The 16,688-nt window shown below is 34.5% G+C and overlaps 3 protein-coding genes across 5 annotated transcripts; 1 reads left to right on the forward strand and 2 right to left on the reverse strand.

The window, feature by feature from the left end:
• Window positions 1–3,851: 3,851 nt before the first annotated feature.
• LOC105184596 (probable serine hydrolase) lies at window positions 3,852–7,653 on the forward strand. Of its 2 annotated transcripts, none has more exons than XM_011143484.3 (5): window positions 3,852–4,066; window positions 4,167–4,211; window positions 4,544–4,779; window positions 6,037–6,384; window positions 6,507–7,653. In XM_011143484.3, the coding sequence occupies exons 1-5, from the start codon at window positions 4,009–4,011 to the stop codon at window positions 6,753–6,755; spliced, it is 936 nt and encodes a 311-aa protein (XP_011141786.1). In that variant the 5' UTR covers window positions 3,852–4,008; the 3' UTR covers window positions 6,756–7,653. The 2 variants fall into 2 exon arrangements, with proteins under 2 accessions (XP_011141786.1, XP_011141787.1); XM_011143485.3 differs by lacking the exon at window positions 4,544–4,779 and adding an exon at window positions 5,475–5,710.
• Window positions 7,654–9,580: 1,927 nt separating this feature from the next.
• On the reverse strand, window positions 9,581–10,838 carry LOC105184598 (uncharacterized). The gene is made up of 3 exons (XM_011143488.3): window positions 10,638–10,838; window positions 10,409–10,523; window positions 9,581–9,960 (listed from the first exon to the last, which is right to left on the reverse strand). The coding sequence occupies exons 1-3, from the start codon at window positions 10,724–10,726 to the stop codon at window positions 9,829–9,831; spliced, it is 336 nt and encodes a 111-aa protein (XP_011141790.1). The 5' UTR covers window positions 10,727–10,838; the 3' UTR covers window positions 9,581–9,828.
• A 293-nt stretch (window positions 10,839–11,131) lies between these two features.
• Window positions 11,132–16,299, reverse strand: gry (trafficking protein particle complex subunit 11 gry). 2 transcript variants are annotated; one of them, XM_011143486.3, is made up of 20 exons: window positions 16,111–16,299; window positions 15,846–16,015; window positions 15,577–15,765; window positions 15,315–15,488; window positions 15,070–15,237; window positions 14,791–14,995; window positions 14,537–14,710; window positions 14,336–14,414; window positions 14,188–14,242; window positions 13,827–14,034; window positions 13,541–13,746; window positions 13,138–13,443; window positions 12,854–13,056; window positions 12,606–12,742; window positions 12,317–12,529; window positions 12,065–12,225; window positions 11,738–11,960; window positions 11,553–11,661; window positions 11,387–11,463; window positions 11,132–11,291 (listed from the first exon to the last, which is right to left on the reverse strand). In XM_011143486.3, exons 1-20 carry the CDS (start codon window positions 16,297–16,299, stop codon window positions 11,274–11,276), a joined length of 3,264 nt encoding a protein of 1,087 aa, XP_011141788.1. In that variant the 3' UTR covers window positions 11,132–11,273. The 2 variants fall into 2 exon arrangements, with proteins under 2 accessions (XP_011141788.1, XP_025155993.1); XM_025300208.1 differs by having other exon boundaries at window positions 15,846–15,909; window positions 16,111–16,166.
• Window positions 16,300–16,688: the final 389 nt, after the last annotated feature.

Below are 16,688 nucleotides of genomic sequence, written 5' to 3' on the forward strand. Positions count from 1 at the left end.
CCTCCCGAAGGAGGGCAAAGCGCCCGGCAATCCGTCGTCCTTCAGGCCTACAGGCCTACAGACCGATCTGCCTGCTGGCCGATCTGACGAGGCGGGCAAAACGTTGGAGCGAATTATCGCGGACTGCCTCGTCCAGCATCTATCCCAGAGGGGGCCGGACCTCCACGACCAACAATACAGGTTCAGACCCAGACGTTCGAGGCTGGACGCGGTCCAGCGAGTCCGGGACCTGACCCGTGTGGTCGTAGAGGAGGAGGGCGGAGTGTTGTTGGCGGTGTCTCTGGACATCACGAACGCCTTCAACACCCTGCTCTGGCCGAACGTCGGACGGGCCCTCGAATATCACGGAGTGTCTGTCTACCTCCGGCGAATCCTAGCGGCCTACTTCGGGGACAGGGACCTCGCCTACTCCATAAGAGGCGGGGTCCAAAGCCGATGGGCGATGCAATGCGGTGTCCCGCAGGGATCGGTACTCGGCCCCCTGCTATGGGACATTGCATTCGACCGGGTGCTTCGCTCCGCCCTTCCTTCCGACTGCCATGTCATCTGTTATGCAGATGGGGGGATACCTGTCTCCGAGCGGAGGCGGCTCTGGCATCCGTGGTGGGCTTCATCAGGAGCCTGGAATGAAGGTGGCGCCCCATAAAACGGAGGCCGTCTTCTTTCACGACGGTAGCCGCGGCGCGCCGCCGGAGTCCCAGGTCTCGATGGATGGAGTCTGCGTCCGCACCGGGCCCAACATTAAATATCTGGGCCTGATGCTGGACGGCCGATGAGATTTCGGGCCGCACTTCAAGTAGCTGGCCCCTCGGGTCCGAAAAGCCGGCCTGGCGTCGGCCAGGCTGATGCAGATCCAGGGGGCCCCGGGTGGCACGCTCGTCGCCTGTATATCGGTGTGATTCTTTCGGTCACCATCTATGGGGCGCCCATCTGGGTGCCCCAGCTTATGGCCACCGACCGCTACATAAGCACCTGATGCGTCAGGCGTTGCGGTCGGTGGTCGTGAGGGCGATCCGGGCCTTCCGCACCGTGTCATATACGGCGGCGACGACCCTGGCTGGCTTCCCCCCCCGTGGAGCTCATCGCTGAAAAGCGGTGCATCCTATATTGGAGAGTGCATGAGCTCCGCGGGAAGACGAAAGCGGTGTCGGCCAAGGACCTGGCGGCCCTGAAATCTCAAGCCAGAGCCCGGGTCAATGGAGCGGTGGGAGGCCATGCTGGCCGACCCTCGCGGATCCGGGGTCCGAACGGCCTCGGTCGTTCGGACCCCGGATCCGTGAGGCGAGACCGAGGTCTCGCCGAGCAGGCGGGAACGCGGACGAGACATAGGTCTGGCAAGATAAAACAACGAATAGCAGCGCGTTGTCTTTCCCCTCGCCGCGCACCGGCAACAGTTGCTGGATCGACTGGACCGCATTGTGGTCTGAGTAGCTGCAATGCTTCTCCAATCATCTATGCGCGCTCCCACTCCTTAGATTTATGTCATTAATAACTCGATAATTATTGCAAATTTCGCAAAACGGTATGGGACTTTTATGTCTTAATCCAATTTACCTTCGCACTTCGGGTTGTAAACTTATAACCACCCATCCTGTATATACAGGGTGTTTGATAGCTGATCATGCAGACAAAAGTTGGAGATCGATTGGGTATAGCCGAGAAGAAAAGTCATGTACCATAATGTCAAATTGGCAATAGTTATCGAGTTATTAATTAAAACATGTGAGCCAACGAGCGCGTAGAGAGCGGAGGGCGGCCGCAGTAAGCACGTAGACATTTGATACAGGCGGAGTCAGTGAGTGACGGTAGGTAAGCGCGCGCGGCGAGGAGCAACGTAAACAACAAGAGGCGAACGCGCGCGACGAGGAGCGAGCGAGCGCGAACGACGAGGAGCGAGCGAGCGCAAGCGACAAGAGGCGAGCGAGCGCGATGAAGAGCGAGCGAGCGCGAACGACGAGGAGCGAGCGAGCTATAAGGAAAAACCTATAAAGAAAAAGCTCGCTCTCTACGCGCTCACATGTTTTAATTAATAACTCGATAACTATTGCCAATTTGACATTATGGTACATGACTTTTCTTCTCGGCTACACCCAATCTATCTCCAACCTTCGTCTGCATGATCAGCTATCAAATACCCTGTATATATAAATATATATAGTTTATTTAATACATTATATTTTCCCATCTAAAACTGTTGAAATTGAAGGTTCTAACAATATTCCACCAATCAAAAGTGGAAATATTGGTCTTGCAGCTGATTTTCTAGCGATTTTCTAACCATACCGACGTATTATAAATAAAGGAAACGAATATTAGAAATCACATTTGAAACATGTTTTAAGCAATGTTTGAAACATATTTAAACTTTAAAAACAGCTTAATGTAAGCAACTTTAAGCAAAAAAATATATCTTTTTGTTTGAAACATGTTTTTTGCTAATTTTGGTTATAACCAATAACCCAGCCAGCACACGGATGTCCATTGGACGTCCGTTATATGTCCATTTTTTATATAAAAACGTCCATAGAACGTACGTTTGTCACAACTTCGGACATAGGACATCCGATGGACGTACATCGGACGTCCTACAGGTCCGATGTCCAATAAGGACATCCTTGTTACGTCCAATTTATGTCCACGGACATACGGACATAAATTGGACGTGAAACGTACATCCATTGGATGTCCGATGCTGTCTGGGCTTACACAAAAGTATTATTGCATGGTATCTCAATAAGAAATGATTGGTTGAAACGACATCGAATCAATGTCAAAACAACGTTATGATCGATTTATCATTGATTGGTGATTATATTTAAATCATACTGCTGTTATACTTTTATAATCGAATATGATAGTTTCATAACACAGATGTATTGCAATTATAATAGGAAATTATATAATTTCAATATTAATAATGTGTAACAGCCATTATATTGCATGTTACTTCTGTGTTATATAAAAGTTATACAACAGTTATATTGTGTGTGCTGGGATTATATGTGTAATCTATATAATTATTGTATTATATAGATATTTACTGTGCAACATCATCATGGACTTAAAATTTTCCTTCTTCCGACTGATTGTTATAGTCACACAGAATAAATAATATTATAATATACCCTGGTAGCAAACTGACGTCAAATGACGTACTAATGACGTCAGTCTGCTAGAATAAATAATAATATTATATTTCATATTTTTACATTTTATGTGTGTATTTGCGCATAATACAACATGCTACTGATAAACTGTATGATAACGAATAAGTAAAAATCCTTTATCATGAGTCACTTTGCATACAATCGCAATATAGAATTGCATTAAAGCAGAGTGAATGTCAACGCTACTCGAGTGGCATTACATAACATTTACTTTATCAATCGCGCACGTGTCACATATGAAAAAATATATATTTCTAATACGAAACATATCTCTATATTTTAATGTAATATTTACAAAATATTTTCTCAAGGAAAAATATCGTACGATTTCTCTGCTGAAATATATTATGCTGTTACTGACAATCTTCTCTAGCAGTAATAAAAAGTTTATGATTCATAAAGAATAATTGGACACAACGGTGCAACATTTCCATGTATCGAAGAACAAAATGAAACGTGGAAGAAAAAGAAGAATAAAGAAATATTAGTTAATCGAGGTATTACAAATAAAATTACACTATTTTGCACTTTCTGTACTAAAAGTGACACATATCGAAGACTACGGCTGTGTTCCAAAATTCACTGCCAGTACTGAAAATATATAGTTTGTGTCACGTATATTATATAGATTTTCAATGCTGGCAGTGAATATTGGAACACGGCGTATTCTGTGAAGGGAAAGTTAGAATAATAACTAGAGATTTTTCCTCGCAGTCTTGACTAGTCTCACCGACGTGACGGACTAACAGTGCTTGCGAGTAAAGCTTAGAGCGAATGGCATATTAGGATCAAGTATTTTATAAGTGTAGATTGTCAGACTATTGAAAATTGCTATATCAAAATGAATACCAATGGGAATAGCTCTTCCGACAATGCCGTGCACGGATGTAAGGAAAGAGGTAAATTGTTTGACATTTGGAAAACAATCTCACATATTTAAAAGATAGTTTAAATAGTTATTAGTTAGAAGTTTATAGTGATTAAACTTGTTTGTTATAGATGCTGAAGAGATTAAGATACCGATGCCGTGGGGTCATATAAGTGGTCAGTAAAACTAACATGTTTATCCTATTGTACTTCACATATCAAATATTAATTGGAAATATATTTGAAACATATTTTATTTGTACTGGTAGAAATAGAACCTTCCTAAAAATTTAGCTAATCAACATTTCGTAAACACAATAATAATAAATATTCTAATTTTAAGACATATATACATGCATCTATATGTATCAAAATCAATTTCTCAAACTGCTAATCAATTATGCATTTTGATCCTATTGAACATAATCAATAATGAATAATTTAAAGAAAGTTTGTTAAAATTTGAATAAGCAGACGATACTTTAAACTCAACATATTGATAAATTTAGGAAAATGGTGGGGGCCAACAAATAAACAGCCTATAATTGCAATACATGGCTGGCAAGACAATGCAGGAACATTTGACAACTTGGCATCATTGTTGCCATCAAATATAGCTATATTGAACATAGATTTACCTGGTCATGGCTTCTCTTCTCATCTACCAGATGGACAATTCTACTATGTATTTTGGGATGGGGTTTTTATACTACGTAGAATTATTAAATATTACAAATGGGACAAGGTTAGCTAGCAAATTATTATAGTTATACAACGATATCTCTCTGATTATGATCAAAGAAATAATATATTAAAAAATGACATATTAAATACATAAACGCATGAATTTTATGTATACTATGTTTTACAAAAATGCAACATGATTGCACACATAGTGAAATTTGTTAAATATATAAAGTTTGTTTATATTATCTATTATTATTAATTATTTAGTTTGCATATGTTTGGCCTAGGATATTTATATTTCATGCTATAGTATATTTAATATCGAAATTTTTTTTTTAATTTACACTATTTAATATTCATATTGCATTACTTAACCATCATAATAACTATAATTGAAATATGTCAAGAAAGGTTGACTGTTATTCATATGCTATATAACATTTCAAAGTATTAATTTATATAACAGCATATTATATATAATATGAGAAAAGTATATTAAAAGAATCACAAAATCGTTGTATAACTTGTCACAAAACAATATTATGTCACAAATCCCATATGGTGGACAAGAAAGAGCTTTATTAGCTATGCTACAACTGCTTCATTTTCAAAGATTATATATACATATATTTCTTTCTTTATTTATCAAATCATTACAGATTCTTAAAAGCAAAAAATTTATATGCGCACCTTTGATTAAATATATATTAAAAAATGAAATCAAATTAAGAAATTTATATTGTATGACTGCAGGCAAATGGTGGGGTCCTAAAGAGCTCCAACCGATAGTGGCATTGCATGGTCGTCAGGAAAATGCAGGCACTTTTGACAGATTGATACCATTGCTGTCCAAAGATATTTCTGTTCTTTGTTTGGATATGCCTGGTCATGGTTTATCTTCGCATTATCCAAAAAGTCAATTCTATTACGTCCATTGGGACGGTGTCATACTTCTTCGTAGAATCGTTAAATATTTTAAATGGAATAAGGTTAGTGGGTAAAAGTAAATTTACCCACTCTATTTTTATATGATTATAGACAAATTATAGACAAATTAATATCGATCTTATATAATAATTCAGCCCTTATTTTATGTTATATAATTTAACAGTCATCCTTGCTTGCACTTACATAATATTCTTTTTGTTTCATTCAAATATACTGCATGACAATCAATATTTTAACTATATATGGAAGTTATGTTAATATGAATATTTTAATCTACACATATATATATTGCAATATTAATTCATTTTTTTCATCATAACTCATACACTTAGTTTAAACTTGTAATTATACTGTATTATGGAATTAGGTAAGCCTCCTTGGGCATTCACTGGGTGGTGCCATATCTTTTCTATATGCAGCATCATATCCTGATGAAGTTAATCATCTCATAAGTTTGGATATTGTTAGTCCAGCTGTACAAGATGTCACAAAAATAGCTAGCCTCACTGGAGAATATATCGACAAATTCTTAAAATATGAATTATTGTCACTGGATAATGTGCCATGTTATGAATATGATGAAATGCTTGATATAGTGTATAAGGCTTATGACGGTTCTATAACAAAGGAATCAGCAGAAATATTAATGAAACGTGGTATAGAACCAGCATATTCAAGGGGAAAATATGTTTTTTCTCGTGATGCAAGACTAAAGGTGAAGTATTTGTCTTACATTATATTATTTAATGATAATAATTACAAGATACAGGCATAATAATTTTAAGGATATTAGATCTATTATATATATATTAATATTGATATTGATATTATTTTTAGGTTGCATTTTTGGGGATGCCATCTCTAGAATTAGTACTTACTTATGCATCTCAAATAAAATGCGCTTATCTCAATATTCGTGCTGTTCCTGGATTAAAATTTGAACGATCTGAATATTACTATGCAGTACTGGAAAAAATAAAAGTGCAAGCTAGGAAATTCGAATACCATGAAGTGGAAGGATCACATCACGTACATTTGGATGCACCTGAAAAAATTGTATCTATAATAACAAATTTTCTATTATAGAATCAGTAATGTTATTTATTTATTAAAGTAGTTACTTAAATTTGTCCTTATTTCTCAATTATAAACAATGATATTCAAAAGCACATTGCTACAAATTGATCTCTGATATGTGCTTACATCATTATTCGTTATAATTTGTCGAACTTAACAAATATTCAATATATTTTACGGTATCAACCTTATCATTAAACATAATAGGGAAATAAATTTATTCATTATATTAATAATGTTTAATAGAACAAAGTACTTAACAAGCAATTAATAATCAGTGAATCGATTTAATATCTAATCTTGAACTTAGCCAAAATTCTTAAAAGTACAGTAATTAAATTTTCAAATTACTATTTTCTAAATGACACGTTTTAATTAATAATAACATTCCGTTTTGCTGAACGCAATCATTGTTTTATTATTGTACGTAAAAACAAAACTCTTTTTGAAGAGGATAATTAACGCTTTAATAAATAAAAAACCTATATGCGTGCTATTTATGTGGGTATAAAAGTAGAAAGAAATGAAAATATATTGATTTTGTGCTCAAATTACTTTAAAGAAATAAGAAACGTAATGTCATTCTTATGTAATATTTGTTAGACATATTTTCAAAAATAAAATTAATTTTATAAATGAGATCTTGTATAAAAGCTGTCTATATATGTATGTATACATACGTCACACGCACTGACACACATATATGTATATGCGTAGATATGTAATAATTTTGATATAATAAGCTAGGAACGTCGATCTACAGAATTATCACGTCTATCAGAGGTACTTTCAAGAAAATAGATGTATTAAACGATTAGTAGATGTGTTAAATGATTGTTTACTCATTTAATCTTAACTGTATGTCACAAAAAATTGACTTAAATAACAAGAATATGCAACATTTTAATACGCATATATGTTAATATTTTTTTCCTTTTTCTATTTATAAAATAATAGAGGTATAATTAACATTTAATTGCATAACTAACATTTTTAATAAGCAAAACTATTAAATCAAAATATTAATATACATAAAAACGTTACCTGGTCTGCGCAAAATAGCGAGGACGCCGAACATTACTTCCAATAATACAAGTCTATCGTTTAGTAAGCGTTACGTTTCACTGACGATAGCGATAATGCATTAATACCTGACTGTCTGGTAGTCAAATGCAACAAACTTATACCGGTTTATGCTTATGCAACCGCGCGAACGATAACGTGGAGAGACGATAATTCTATATCAATTCCATAAAGCGTGTCCTTTAGTGGATTAAAAAATGAGATCCGTGACATGCTCCAGATAGATAAGTCTCAACATATGCTATAAAAATTAAGTGTATATATTTGTGTTTGTGCTATTGTGCAAAATCACAGAGGTAACGCGCAATGATCTAGATAAATCTGTGGTAAGTTTCATAAATATTGTCCCATAGAGAATACAATCTTGGAGATCCTTGACCAAAACCGCGAGAAAAGATACGGTTTATCCCTCGAAAGAATAAAGACTATTGATACAAATGTTTTCGAATGTCACACAATGGTCAAAGTAAGAAGTCACAGCGCCGTTCCGTTTGCTCAGCTGCTGCTATGCCACGTAGAAGAAATAACAAAATTATACGCCACGAAGTAGCCGATACAGCTCATCGCATTTCTCATTTCGCGCGTCTCTCAGTCCCCCTGAAATCTTCGCAACACACGGAATCGTGCAGAAGTCGCTACGTGGTTTTCGTCTAGAATTCGGTCCAATATTTTACGAATATGCGAGAGAGGTAAGTGAAACTATCATGTGCAAGGACGGCGTGCGCCTGCGACATTTGCATAAATTGCGCAACCTTGCTCGAAGCTGTCGCGGAAAGCTGTTTGCACTGTGTGACACACGAGGCCGGTAGTAAAATTCGCAATATTCGCCGTCTGAATTTAAACTGATGGCGTGCATTTTTAACGGGCCAAAAAGTCACGCGGACATATAAACATGGCTGGACGAAGAAGCGAAGGTCAAGACTAGATCCGTGGCTTTTGCAGGTCGTGTGTAAAAATGTATTGAGGCGTAAGGTATAAACGCGAGTTACCAGCAAATTATTGGCCTGGACTCTTATCAGGTAGCTCCTGAAACGTGGCCGTCCTATCGGACGTGCAAGTTGTGCGCGCCAGTAATTATCGGCGATAATAGTGCGGTCACACGTAGAAAATGAATATGAATATGGCATACAGACAGGCGGAACACACGTCGCTTGCACTTGTCCGTTCGCGCGTCTCCTTTATATGTCTCTTCCCGCCGCGTTAAATCTCCCTCATGAAGCTTACCAACAATCTGGTGTCGGCGACAAAGAGATCCATCGATCTGTTCGCAGCGTATCGTCAAACGGTAAGCGATCGCCGTACGGGCCTTAAAAGGTAACGCTATTTACTATTATAATTAACTCCCGAAGACCTTTGCACAGGTAGATTAGAGTGTAAATTAGCTCGCTAGGTAGATTTCAGCTTTTGGTTCATGTCTCGTCGAAAGACGAGTAGTCAACTGTAAGTATACGTTCCTCACTTACGGTGAGTCGCATGTTTAACGCGAGGATTTCGTCTAAAACATTCATTGATATCGCAATGTAATATTTTTCGTGGCATGTTGCATGTAGTGTATATTAGTGACAATTATTATGAGCGATGATCCACATTCATATAAATTGTGAGCAAGTTATTATGTACATACATGAATTTTATATATTTCGTTTCGAACGTTGTTTTATAAAAATAATACATTCGCTGTTTGCAATCAAGTCCGTCAACTAGAAGTACGACATGATATGAACGCAATATAGAGAAACATAAGTGAGAGATCCAAATAAAAAAAAATTGCCCGCGCTTTACATTCAAATCTAAATTCTTCGAATATTAAATAGGTTTTTATATTATTCAATGTGTGAAAGTGTAATCATACCAATAAATAACGCACAAATAGTCAATTCGATTCATCGATCCCAACGATCAACAAACTTTTCATTTGGAAGTTTGTTCGTTCGGCTCGAGTTATCGAGTTGGATTAACGATCATCAGTGGTTTTCTCCTGGTCACGTGAATAACGACATTATCGAAAATCCGTACTTCGGAGCTTCTTACGAAAGTGATTTCGATAGGCCGACGAAATCTGCTGTAATTCCTCATCGGTCGGCGTATAAGACGCGTAAGTTCTCAAACGCGCTCTAGATATCTCTAGATCCTGTTATGAAATAATGTATAAGTTTTGTTATATATATATGTGTGTATCTATTAATAGTATGAAATATATATGTATATATCTGATATATATAACACATATATAATCTCATAAATATCTCGCGTTATTCTGTGCTAAAATACTATTTTAGCCTTTAAATTTAGAAAAATGTTTAATGTTTTATTCGTGCTAGCATATGGTCAAAAACATTTCTTAAATTAAACGATAAATTTTTAAGAGACATAAAAAAGATAATAAATAATAAATCTCAGCTGAATAACATTAGTCGTCTACTCGTAAAATTAATCAATAAACTACAAATTATTCAAAAGTGATATATCTTTATACATGCATAAAATTCGTAAATTTGTACGTAAATTTACATAAATTCATTGTTACTGCGAAGACTTTTTTTGCAATATTTTATATAAAAAAATTTATTTCAACAAACCTTCAAAAGAGCTTGATTACGAATGTGAGATTTTTCCACGTTTATAAGAAGATTCGTGGAAGACAATTCAGGAATTTTGACGTTTCTATTGTGTGTTTCATGATGTAATTTATTGCTGTAAAATAAAATAGAATATGAGATAATTACACGCAAGTGTGTATATATGTATGTATATAGACATGTTAATTACAATATATTAGCCAATATTAAAAATTATCAATGTAAATACCGTTCTTCTATTTCTTGTTCGAATTGCTGTTCTTTTTGCAGGTACTCGTCAAAAACACTTCCGATATCGATGCTGCCATTTCTCGCCATTTCGTAGCACCATTACAACTGACCATGTGTACGCGTGGATATTTTATATATATACATATATATATATATATTTATATATATAATTAGAAACTTTAAAATATTTAATATAATATATATTAGAAACTAGAGCGATTATATATATATTGACTAAAAGCACGTTATATAATAAAAAAACATAGAAGAGAAAAATTATTTTACTGTCTACTGTCTACTGATATATCGTTAGTCGCATGGTTTCTAAGGTGACGCGTGACGTAACGCTCGCAAAAGCGGTCGATATTTATACATGCATGAGACATGGCGGCGATACAGTTGCTATCATTTAACGTTTGTTAAAACTTAAAAATTATATAATATTAAGCTATATATATATATTTTTTTAAGCTAGAGAAACTACATATAAAATAATTCAAATAAATTATATTCAACAGATTACAAACTTATCAGATTGCCTGTTCTCAAAATGTATAACTAACTTTATAATATAATTTGATAACAAGTTATTCCTTTCATAAAAAGAGTCTTAATACCAACCATATTTATTCTGCTAAGACTGCGATTTCGGCTGCAAAAATGAAGTATGTGTTACAACATAGCAAATATTAAATGAACAGTGAAAAAACACATAACTGAACATATTTCATTATTATTTTCACTTACTAATATATATATGTGACTCGGCAATGAACGTTCTACGACCTCCGACAGACGTGCTTTACCCATCTTATGTTCCTCATCTGTATGTCATAAGCATCGTTTGTTTCAGAGAAATAGAAATAACAAGAATTCTTAAGTTACTTCATGCAGTTGTATATAACGTCATTACCTGCAGGTACAGTTAGTGATAATGTTGGAAGAGCGACAAAGCCAGCGACTAACGGTCGTAAGATCCAATCAATTTTCCGTACGTTTCTAGGTAGTATATAAACGTCAACCTAAAATAGACATACAGTAAATTATTATATGCGTTTTATGTAGCATAAATACGTGAAGCCTATCTCTGATAGATACCTGTTTTTGCCCAGCAAACATGAAAGCATCACTGCCTTCCATAGCTAAACGTAAAGTGACGAGATAATCGGAATAATTTTTTATAAAATAAGATATACAAAATGGCGTGCGAACCCAACCATGGGCTGGCATTTTGGCTTCTAATCCGATCACCGCATCTTTGACACATAGAGGAGCTAAAGTTACACTACTGCTAGTTTCTAACGCGGTTTCATCATTCGCTCTACAAAAATAAAATAAAGATAAATTAATATAAAGATAAATTAATATTAAGACAAATCAGAGATATATAGTGTGTCATAAACTATATCCAACAGCCATTTTTACCTTTTCCATTTGATAGTATATACTCCGGTACTGATAGGTTCGCCACCTGTTTTTGGAATTAAGCAATAGGCATCGGTCCCTGCTTCACCGTCACACAGTGTAACATTCGTCAAAATAGATTTTCTGTTATCCAAATTGTTCTCTCTTTCAATAGAATCCGCCTAATTTTGAATGTAAATTTATCATGATGAACTCTAATTTTCTTAATGCATCATACAGAAGTAATTATATAAATATGCATTGTGAGCTTACCAATTCTATAGATGTACTTAAAATGTTTATAGGCCATGGGGAGACACATGTAATATGAGGCATAATAATAAATGGTTCATTAACAAATCCATTTGTTAGTGGCTCAAACAGTGTAGTATAAAACTGTGTTGCTACTTCAAATGATTTTTTAACTGCTAATGTATATGACAATTCTTTACTTCCCTTAATTTGTTCAGGTTTAGAATATTCTGCCTATTACATAATTAAAAATTAATAACATTCCATTATAATGTAATTAGTTGCCATATTAAGTCATGAGTGTGTATACCTTTATTATGATATTTCTGTCGCCCACTTTATGTGCTCTAATATACACAACGTGTTTGACAAAGGAATTTTTATTCATATTATTAACAGAAATTGATACTTTGGGCTGTTTATTAAGCATGTTTAAGCTTAGGTCAGCTGAAATAAATATTTTAAAATAGTTTAGTTTAAAAAAATATATATATATATAAAATTAGACGGAAAAAAGAAAACATTATCTTATAAAAAAAAAACAAAATGAAAACATACTTGATTGTTCATTGCTACCATCTGGTGCGAGTGTTACGTGTAAAGAAATAGCAGTTACATCCTCGTTAGCTGATAGACGTATAGTTACAGGTAGCCACTCGCCTAAGAGCGCGGGATTATTGGATTCTGTATGTACATTCAAACTGGATTCTTCTTGTTTGATTTCTGCATGAATCGAAGGTCTTATCGCCTCAAATTCGCCTCTGTTAATGCAGATAAAGTTATATTAATTTTTTTCGAAATATCTATAACAAATACTAAGATTCTTCTCTATACAAACATACCGAAGTTGTTGTATTTCAGGATACAAACGGTCAAATAAATTCGTTTCTCTACCCACAGCTGAAAATCTTAGTATGATACAACAATGTGCATTATCACCTATCTGCAATGAAACTGTGCTAATACGAATTTCGACACCATCATTTTGATAAGGCGCTTTAAAATTGAAATAAAATTTCTTCGTCTCCTTTGCTTGGAAAACAAAGTTAGACTGTTGAATATTGCTAACTGAAACCTCAGCATTATAACCTGGACCACTGACTGTTATTAACACATTACTGAATTCAATAACGCCACAGTAGGAATTCCTGCATAATCAAAGAGATTATTATAAAGTTATATTCTGCAATTCTTGAAAAATATATTTTTCTGAAACAGTAGACAGATTTTCAAACACAATAATACCTTATGATAACTTCTATTGTTATCATCGTATTCACTGCATATGTCGATTGCAAAAATCGTGCTTTAAGATCAACAAACGATGTCATATTATTGTCATCAATTGTAAAGATACTTGGCTCTGGACGATTTAATTCTAATGTCCATTTCTCTATTGCTAAATGCTTAATATCATCTGGCAAATCTGGTTCTGGATTTGGTGGTTTTTTCTGTTATCAAATAATTTTCTTATTTCGCATTATATGTCACTTATATAATAATAGCAAAATGTTTTTTCAAAATGTATTACCTGTAATATATTCATAATATTATCATAAATAATAGCTTGCCGCTCTTCTGAGAATGTAGTAGAGGGTCCCAAAGCTTCAAGGGCTAGAGTGAGATAATCTTGAATACTAGTTGATAGATACGCAGCCCGCAGTGCATTTTTCAAGATATCTGTCAGCAAAACTGGCCATCGTTCTCCATGATATTCCCATAACATATGCATTAATAATCTGAGCAATAAAAGTTTACGATTTTGACATTAACAAAAGAAAATGTTCTAAATGAAATAATGTCAAGATTAATGACTTTGTTATTTAATAATAAAGCATCACTCGCTAAGAACTTTTATATCGTAGCAGAGAAAAAAAATATTTTTAACTTACGTCAAAACTTTGCCATAATCCCGAGCATTGAAGTACTCCTCTGCCATTTGCACAACTTAAAAAAAATCATATAATTATATATTTATTTTGCATTTATATATATATTTTGCAAATTATTGTTACTTCTGTTTGCGAAAAAATATCGTACCTAACAATCGTCGCATCCGTGGACAACGATACACTTTGAATTGCGATATCGCATTTCCTAATAAACCGATAATTATCATCTGAAAAAGAATATTTCTCATGGAGACTCTCTTAGTTGTGCTTACTTAAAAATGAACACATTATATATATTATACACACATACGCATACACATAGGCACACACACACATATAATTATCTTACAGAATGATTAACTGAAGTTTTCTCTCTATATTGTAAAGCCTGTATACCAATAGCTTCTTTGGCCGTGTCTGCAGGCTCCGCACTCAATTTTCCAGGTCGCCATGGACGTTGTCCATAAAATTCAAGTTTCTCTTCGCCTGCTAATGGATCTGGATCTGGATAACTATTTACATTCTGAAAAAGAAAATTTAAATTCAAGTAATTTTTACAAACACCTCAGAATAGTATAATATTTATTAGAAAATTATTCATACTTGACACAATTCTTTACATGCAGTCTGTCGTAAACCTGCATGATTAGCAGCTAATTGGAAATAATAACCTGGATGTTGCGTTTGAACAGCGGGTAACCCTTGACGAATTGCCTCATCAAATAATTCAGCAAATGTGGAGAACTGACTACTCATCCAAGCATGATGTTCAAACATAAGCTCTTTCGGTCCAGTTTTTAACTTAAATCTGATAATATTACTTATTATTGTTAAAATTTAAAACTTGCAAAAGTTTATAATTATCATAGCAAATATTTATACCTCTCTGTATGAAGTCTAAATTGAGAGATGGCATCTTTTGGAAGATTCAAGCTGAACATTATCTTGCATAACTTATAATTTATAAAACTAGCAACAGTTTTGATTTCTACTGCATTTGCATCTGTCATTCTTGTTTCCAATAGATTGTGATAAGCTTGCATATAATGTCTGCAATATATCCACATGTATATATATATCTTAGAATATATATAAATAAATCTTTTGTATTTCTAATCTAATCTTACTTCTGAGCAAGATGTTGTTCCTGCTTGAGCTCATTTAAGAATGCCATTTTAAATTGATGACGAACAAACAAATACTGATGAACATTCTTAGTGAGCTGATCACGATGACTTTTAACATTTCGATACTCATGATGATAAAAGTTTTGTGCCAAATCATAAAGCGCTGTCTTTAGCCTGTTGTAAAAATAAAACATTGAATTATTTCTTAAAAACACACACACACACACATATATACATATATGAGAAATAAAAAATCAAGAACCTAGATGTATATCCAAATAAATGATCAGCATGTGGTAGAATATACAAAAACTTTGCTGTTAAGTCACAAGCTCCACACAATGCTGTTGCACGTTCAGTTGCAATTACATCTTCAGTACCAGGTGGTGGTTGAACAGCACATTGTATCAATACTACAGCTATTTTTGTACTTCTTCCATCAAGGACAGCTCTAAAAAGTATAATATTAAGTTAAATACTATATTAATATGGCAATATACAATCAATATATTATGATAACTTCTTCATTACCTTAATGATTGTACTCTAGAAGCACATTCCATTTTCTTTTCATTCCACAAAGGGTCATTCCAGTCTAAATCATAGAATACAACAACTACAGAAGGAATATCATTGAGATATTTGTTCATCCAATTTCTTTTTAATATCCCTTTAGGTATATACCACTCATATGAACTACGCTAAAGTATATAAAAAACAATATATAGTAATATGAAGTAATTATCTTTAATTTATTTTTTTTTAGAAATATATTTTAGTAGTCAGCATATTATACCTTTGGTTTAACAGTAGGAAACTCATGTGATTGACTGAGCAGTTTAAACTGAACTGCTGCACCATCTGGTCTACGGTTGTTACTAAATGCATCCCAGATAGATCGATAGACTGGATTTGTAATGTCTAATCCTGTCAAACCTATTAAAGCTAAAGGCTTAGCTGTCAATTCTGCTGGTAGTTCAAACATTGTTGAATTCTTTTATTGAAAAGGTAATAGCCAAGTATTTGGTAGTTCAGAAGTTTCACTCATTATTTGAAATATGCTAAATGTATCGTATTATTACAAACTGTAAGACGATATCTTTGATTGTGGATATGATTCCTTGTTATATCTCTATAGTAGACTTTTTCCTTTTAATCTCTCAATACATCAATTCTCTTATATAAACATTTAAATATACTTATGAAGATACACAACGTAATGCGGAGACAGAGCAAATTATTTTGCAATTAGACACCATAAATCAATAATCTAGAATATATATGTCACTCGCACATTTACAATTTAGGTTTAGGTTATGAATTCTCGAGGAGTAACATTACAAATTTAAAAGGCAGAGGTTAAAGTCCTGTCAG

This window comes from Harpegnathos saltator, unplaced genomic scaffold, assembly GCF_003227715.2.
Source record: "Harpegnathos saltator strain DR-91 unplaced genomic scaffold, Hsal_v8.6 scaffold333, whole genome shotgun sequence".
Taxonomy (NCBI): domain Eukaryota; kingdom Metazoa; phylum Arthropoda; class Insecta; order Hymenoptera; family Formicidae; genus Harpegnathos; species Harpegnathos saltator.

Bases quoted from the DNA above. Each gene is read 5' to 3' on its own strand.
- LOC105184596 (XM_011143484.3), top strand. From the start codon at position 4,009: ATGAATACCAATGGGAATAGCTCTTCCGACAATGCCGTGCACGGATGT. The intron at 4,067-4,166 runs GTAAATTGTTTG...TGTTTGTTATAG, and splicing joins GCACGGATGTAAGGAAAGAG to ATGCTGAAGAGATTAAGATA. The intron at 4,780-6,036 runs GTTAGCTAGCAA...TTATGGAATTAG, and splicing joins AATATTACAAATGGGACAAG to GTAAGCCTCCTTGGGCATTC.
- LOC105184598 (XM_011143488.3), bottom strand. From the start codon at position 10,726: ATGGCGAGAAATGGCAGCATCGATATCGGAAGTGTTTTTGACGAGTAC. The intron at 10,524-10,637 runs GTATTTACATTG...TTTATTTTACAG, and splicing joins GAACAAGAAATAGAAGAACG to CAATAAATTACATCATGAAA. The intron at 9,961-10,408 runs GTTTGTTGAAAT...ATTTCATAACAG, and splicing joins GTAATCAAGCTCTTTTGAAG to GATCTAGAGATATCTAGAGC.
- gry (XM_011143486.3), bottom strand. From the start codon at position 16,299: ATGTTTGAACTACCAGCAGAATTGACAGCTAAGCCTTTAGCTTTAATA. The intron at 13,057-13,137 runs GTATGTTTGTAT...CTGCATTAACAG, and splicing joins CCTGAAATACAACAACTTCG to AGGCGAATTTGAGGCGATAA. The intron at 12,226-12,316 runs GTAAGCTCACAA...ATTCAAAATTAG, and splicing joins TAAGTACATCTATAGAATTG to GCGGATTCTATTGAAAGAGA.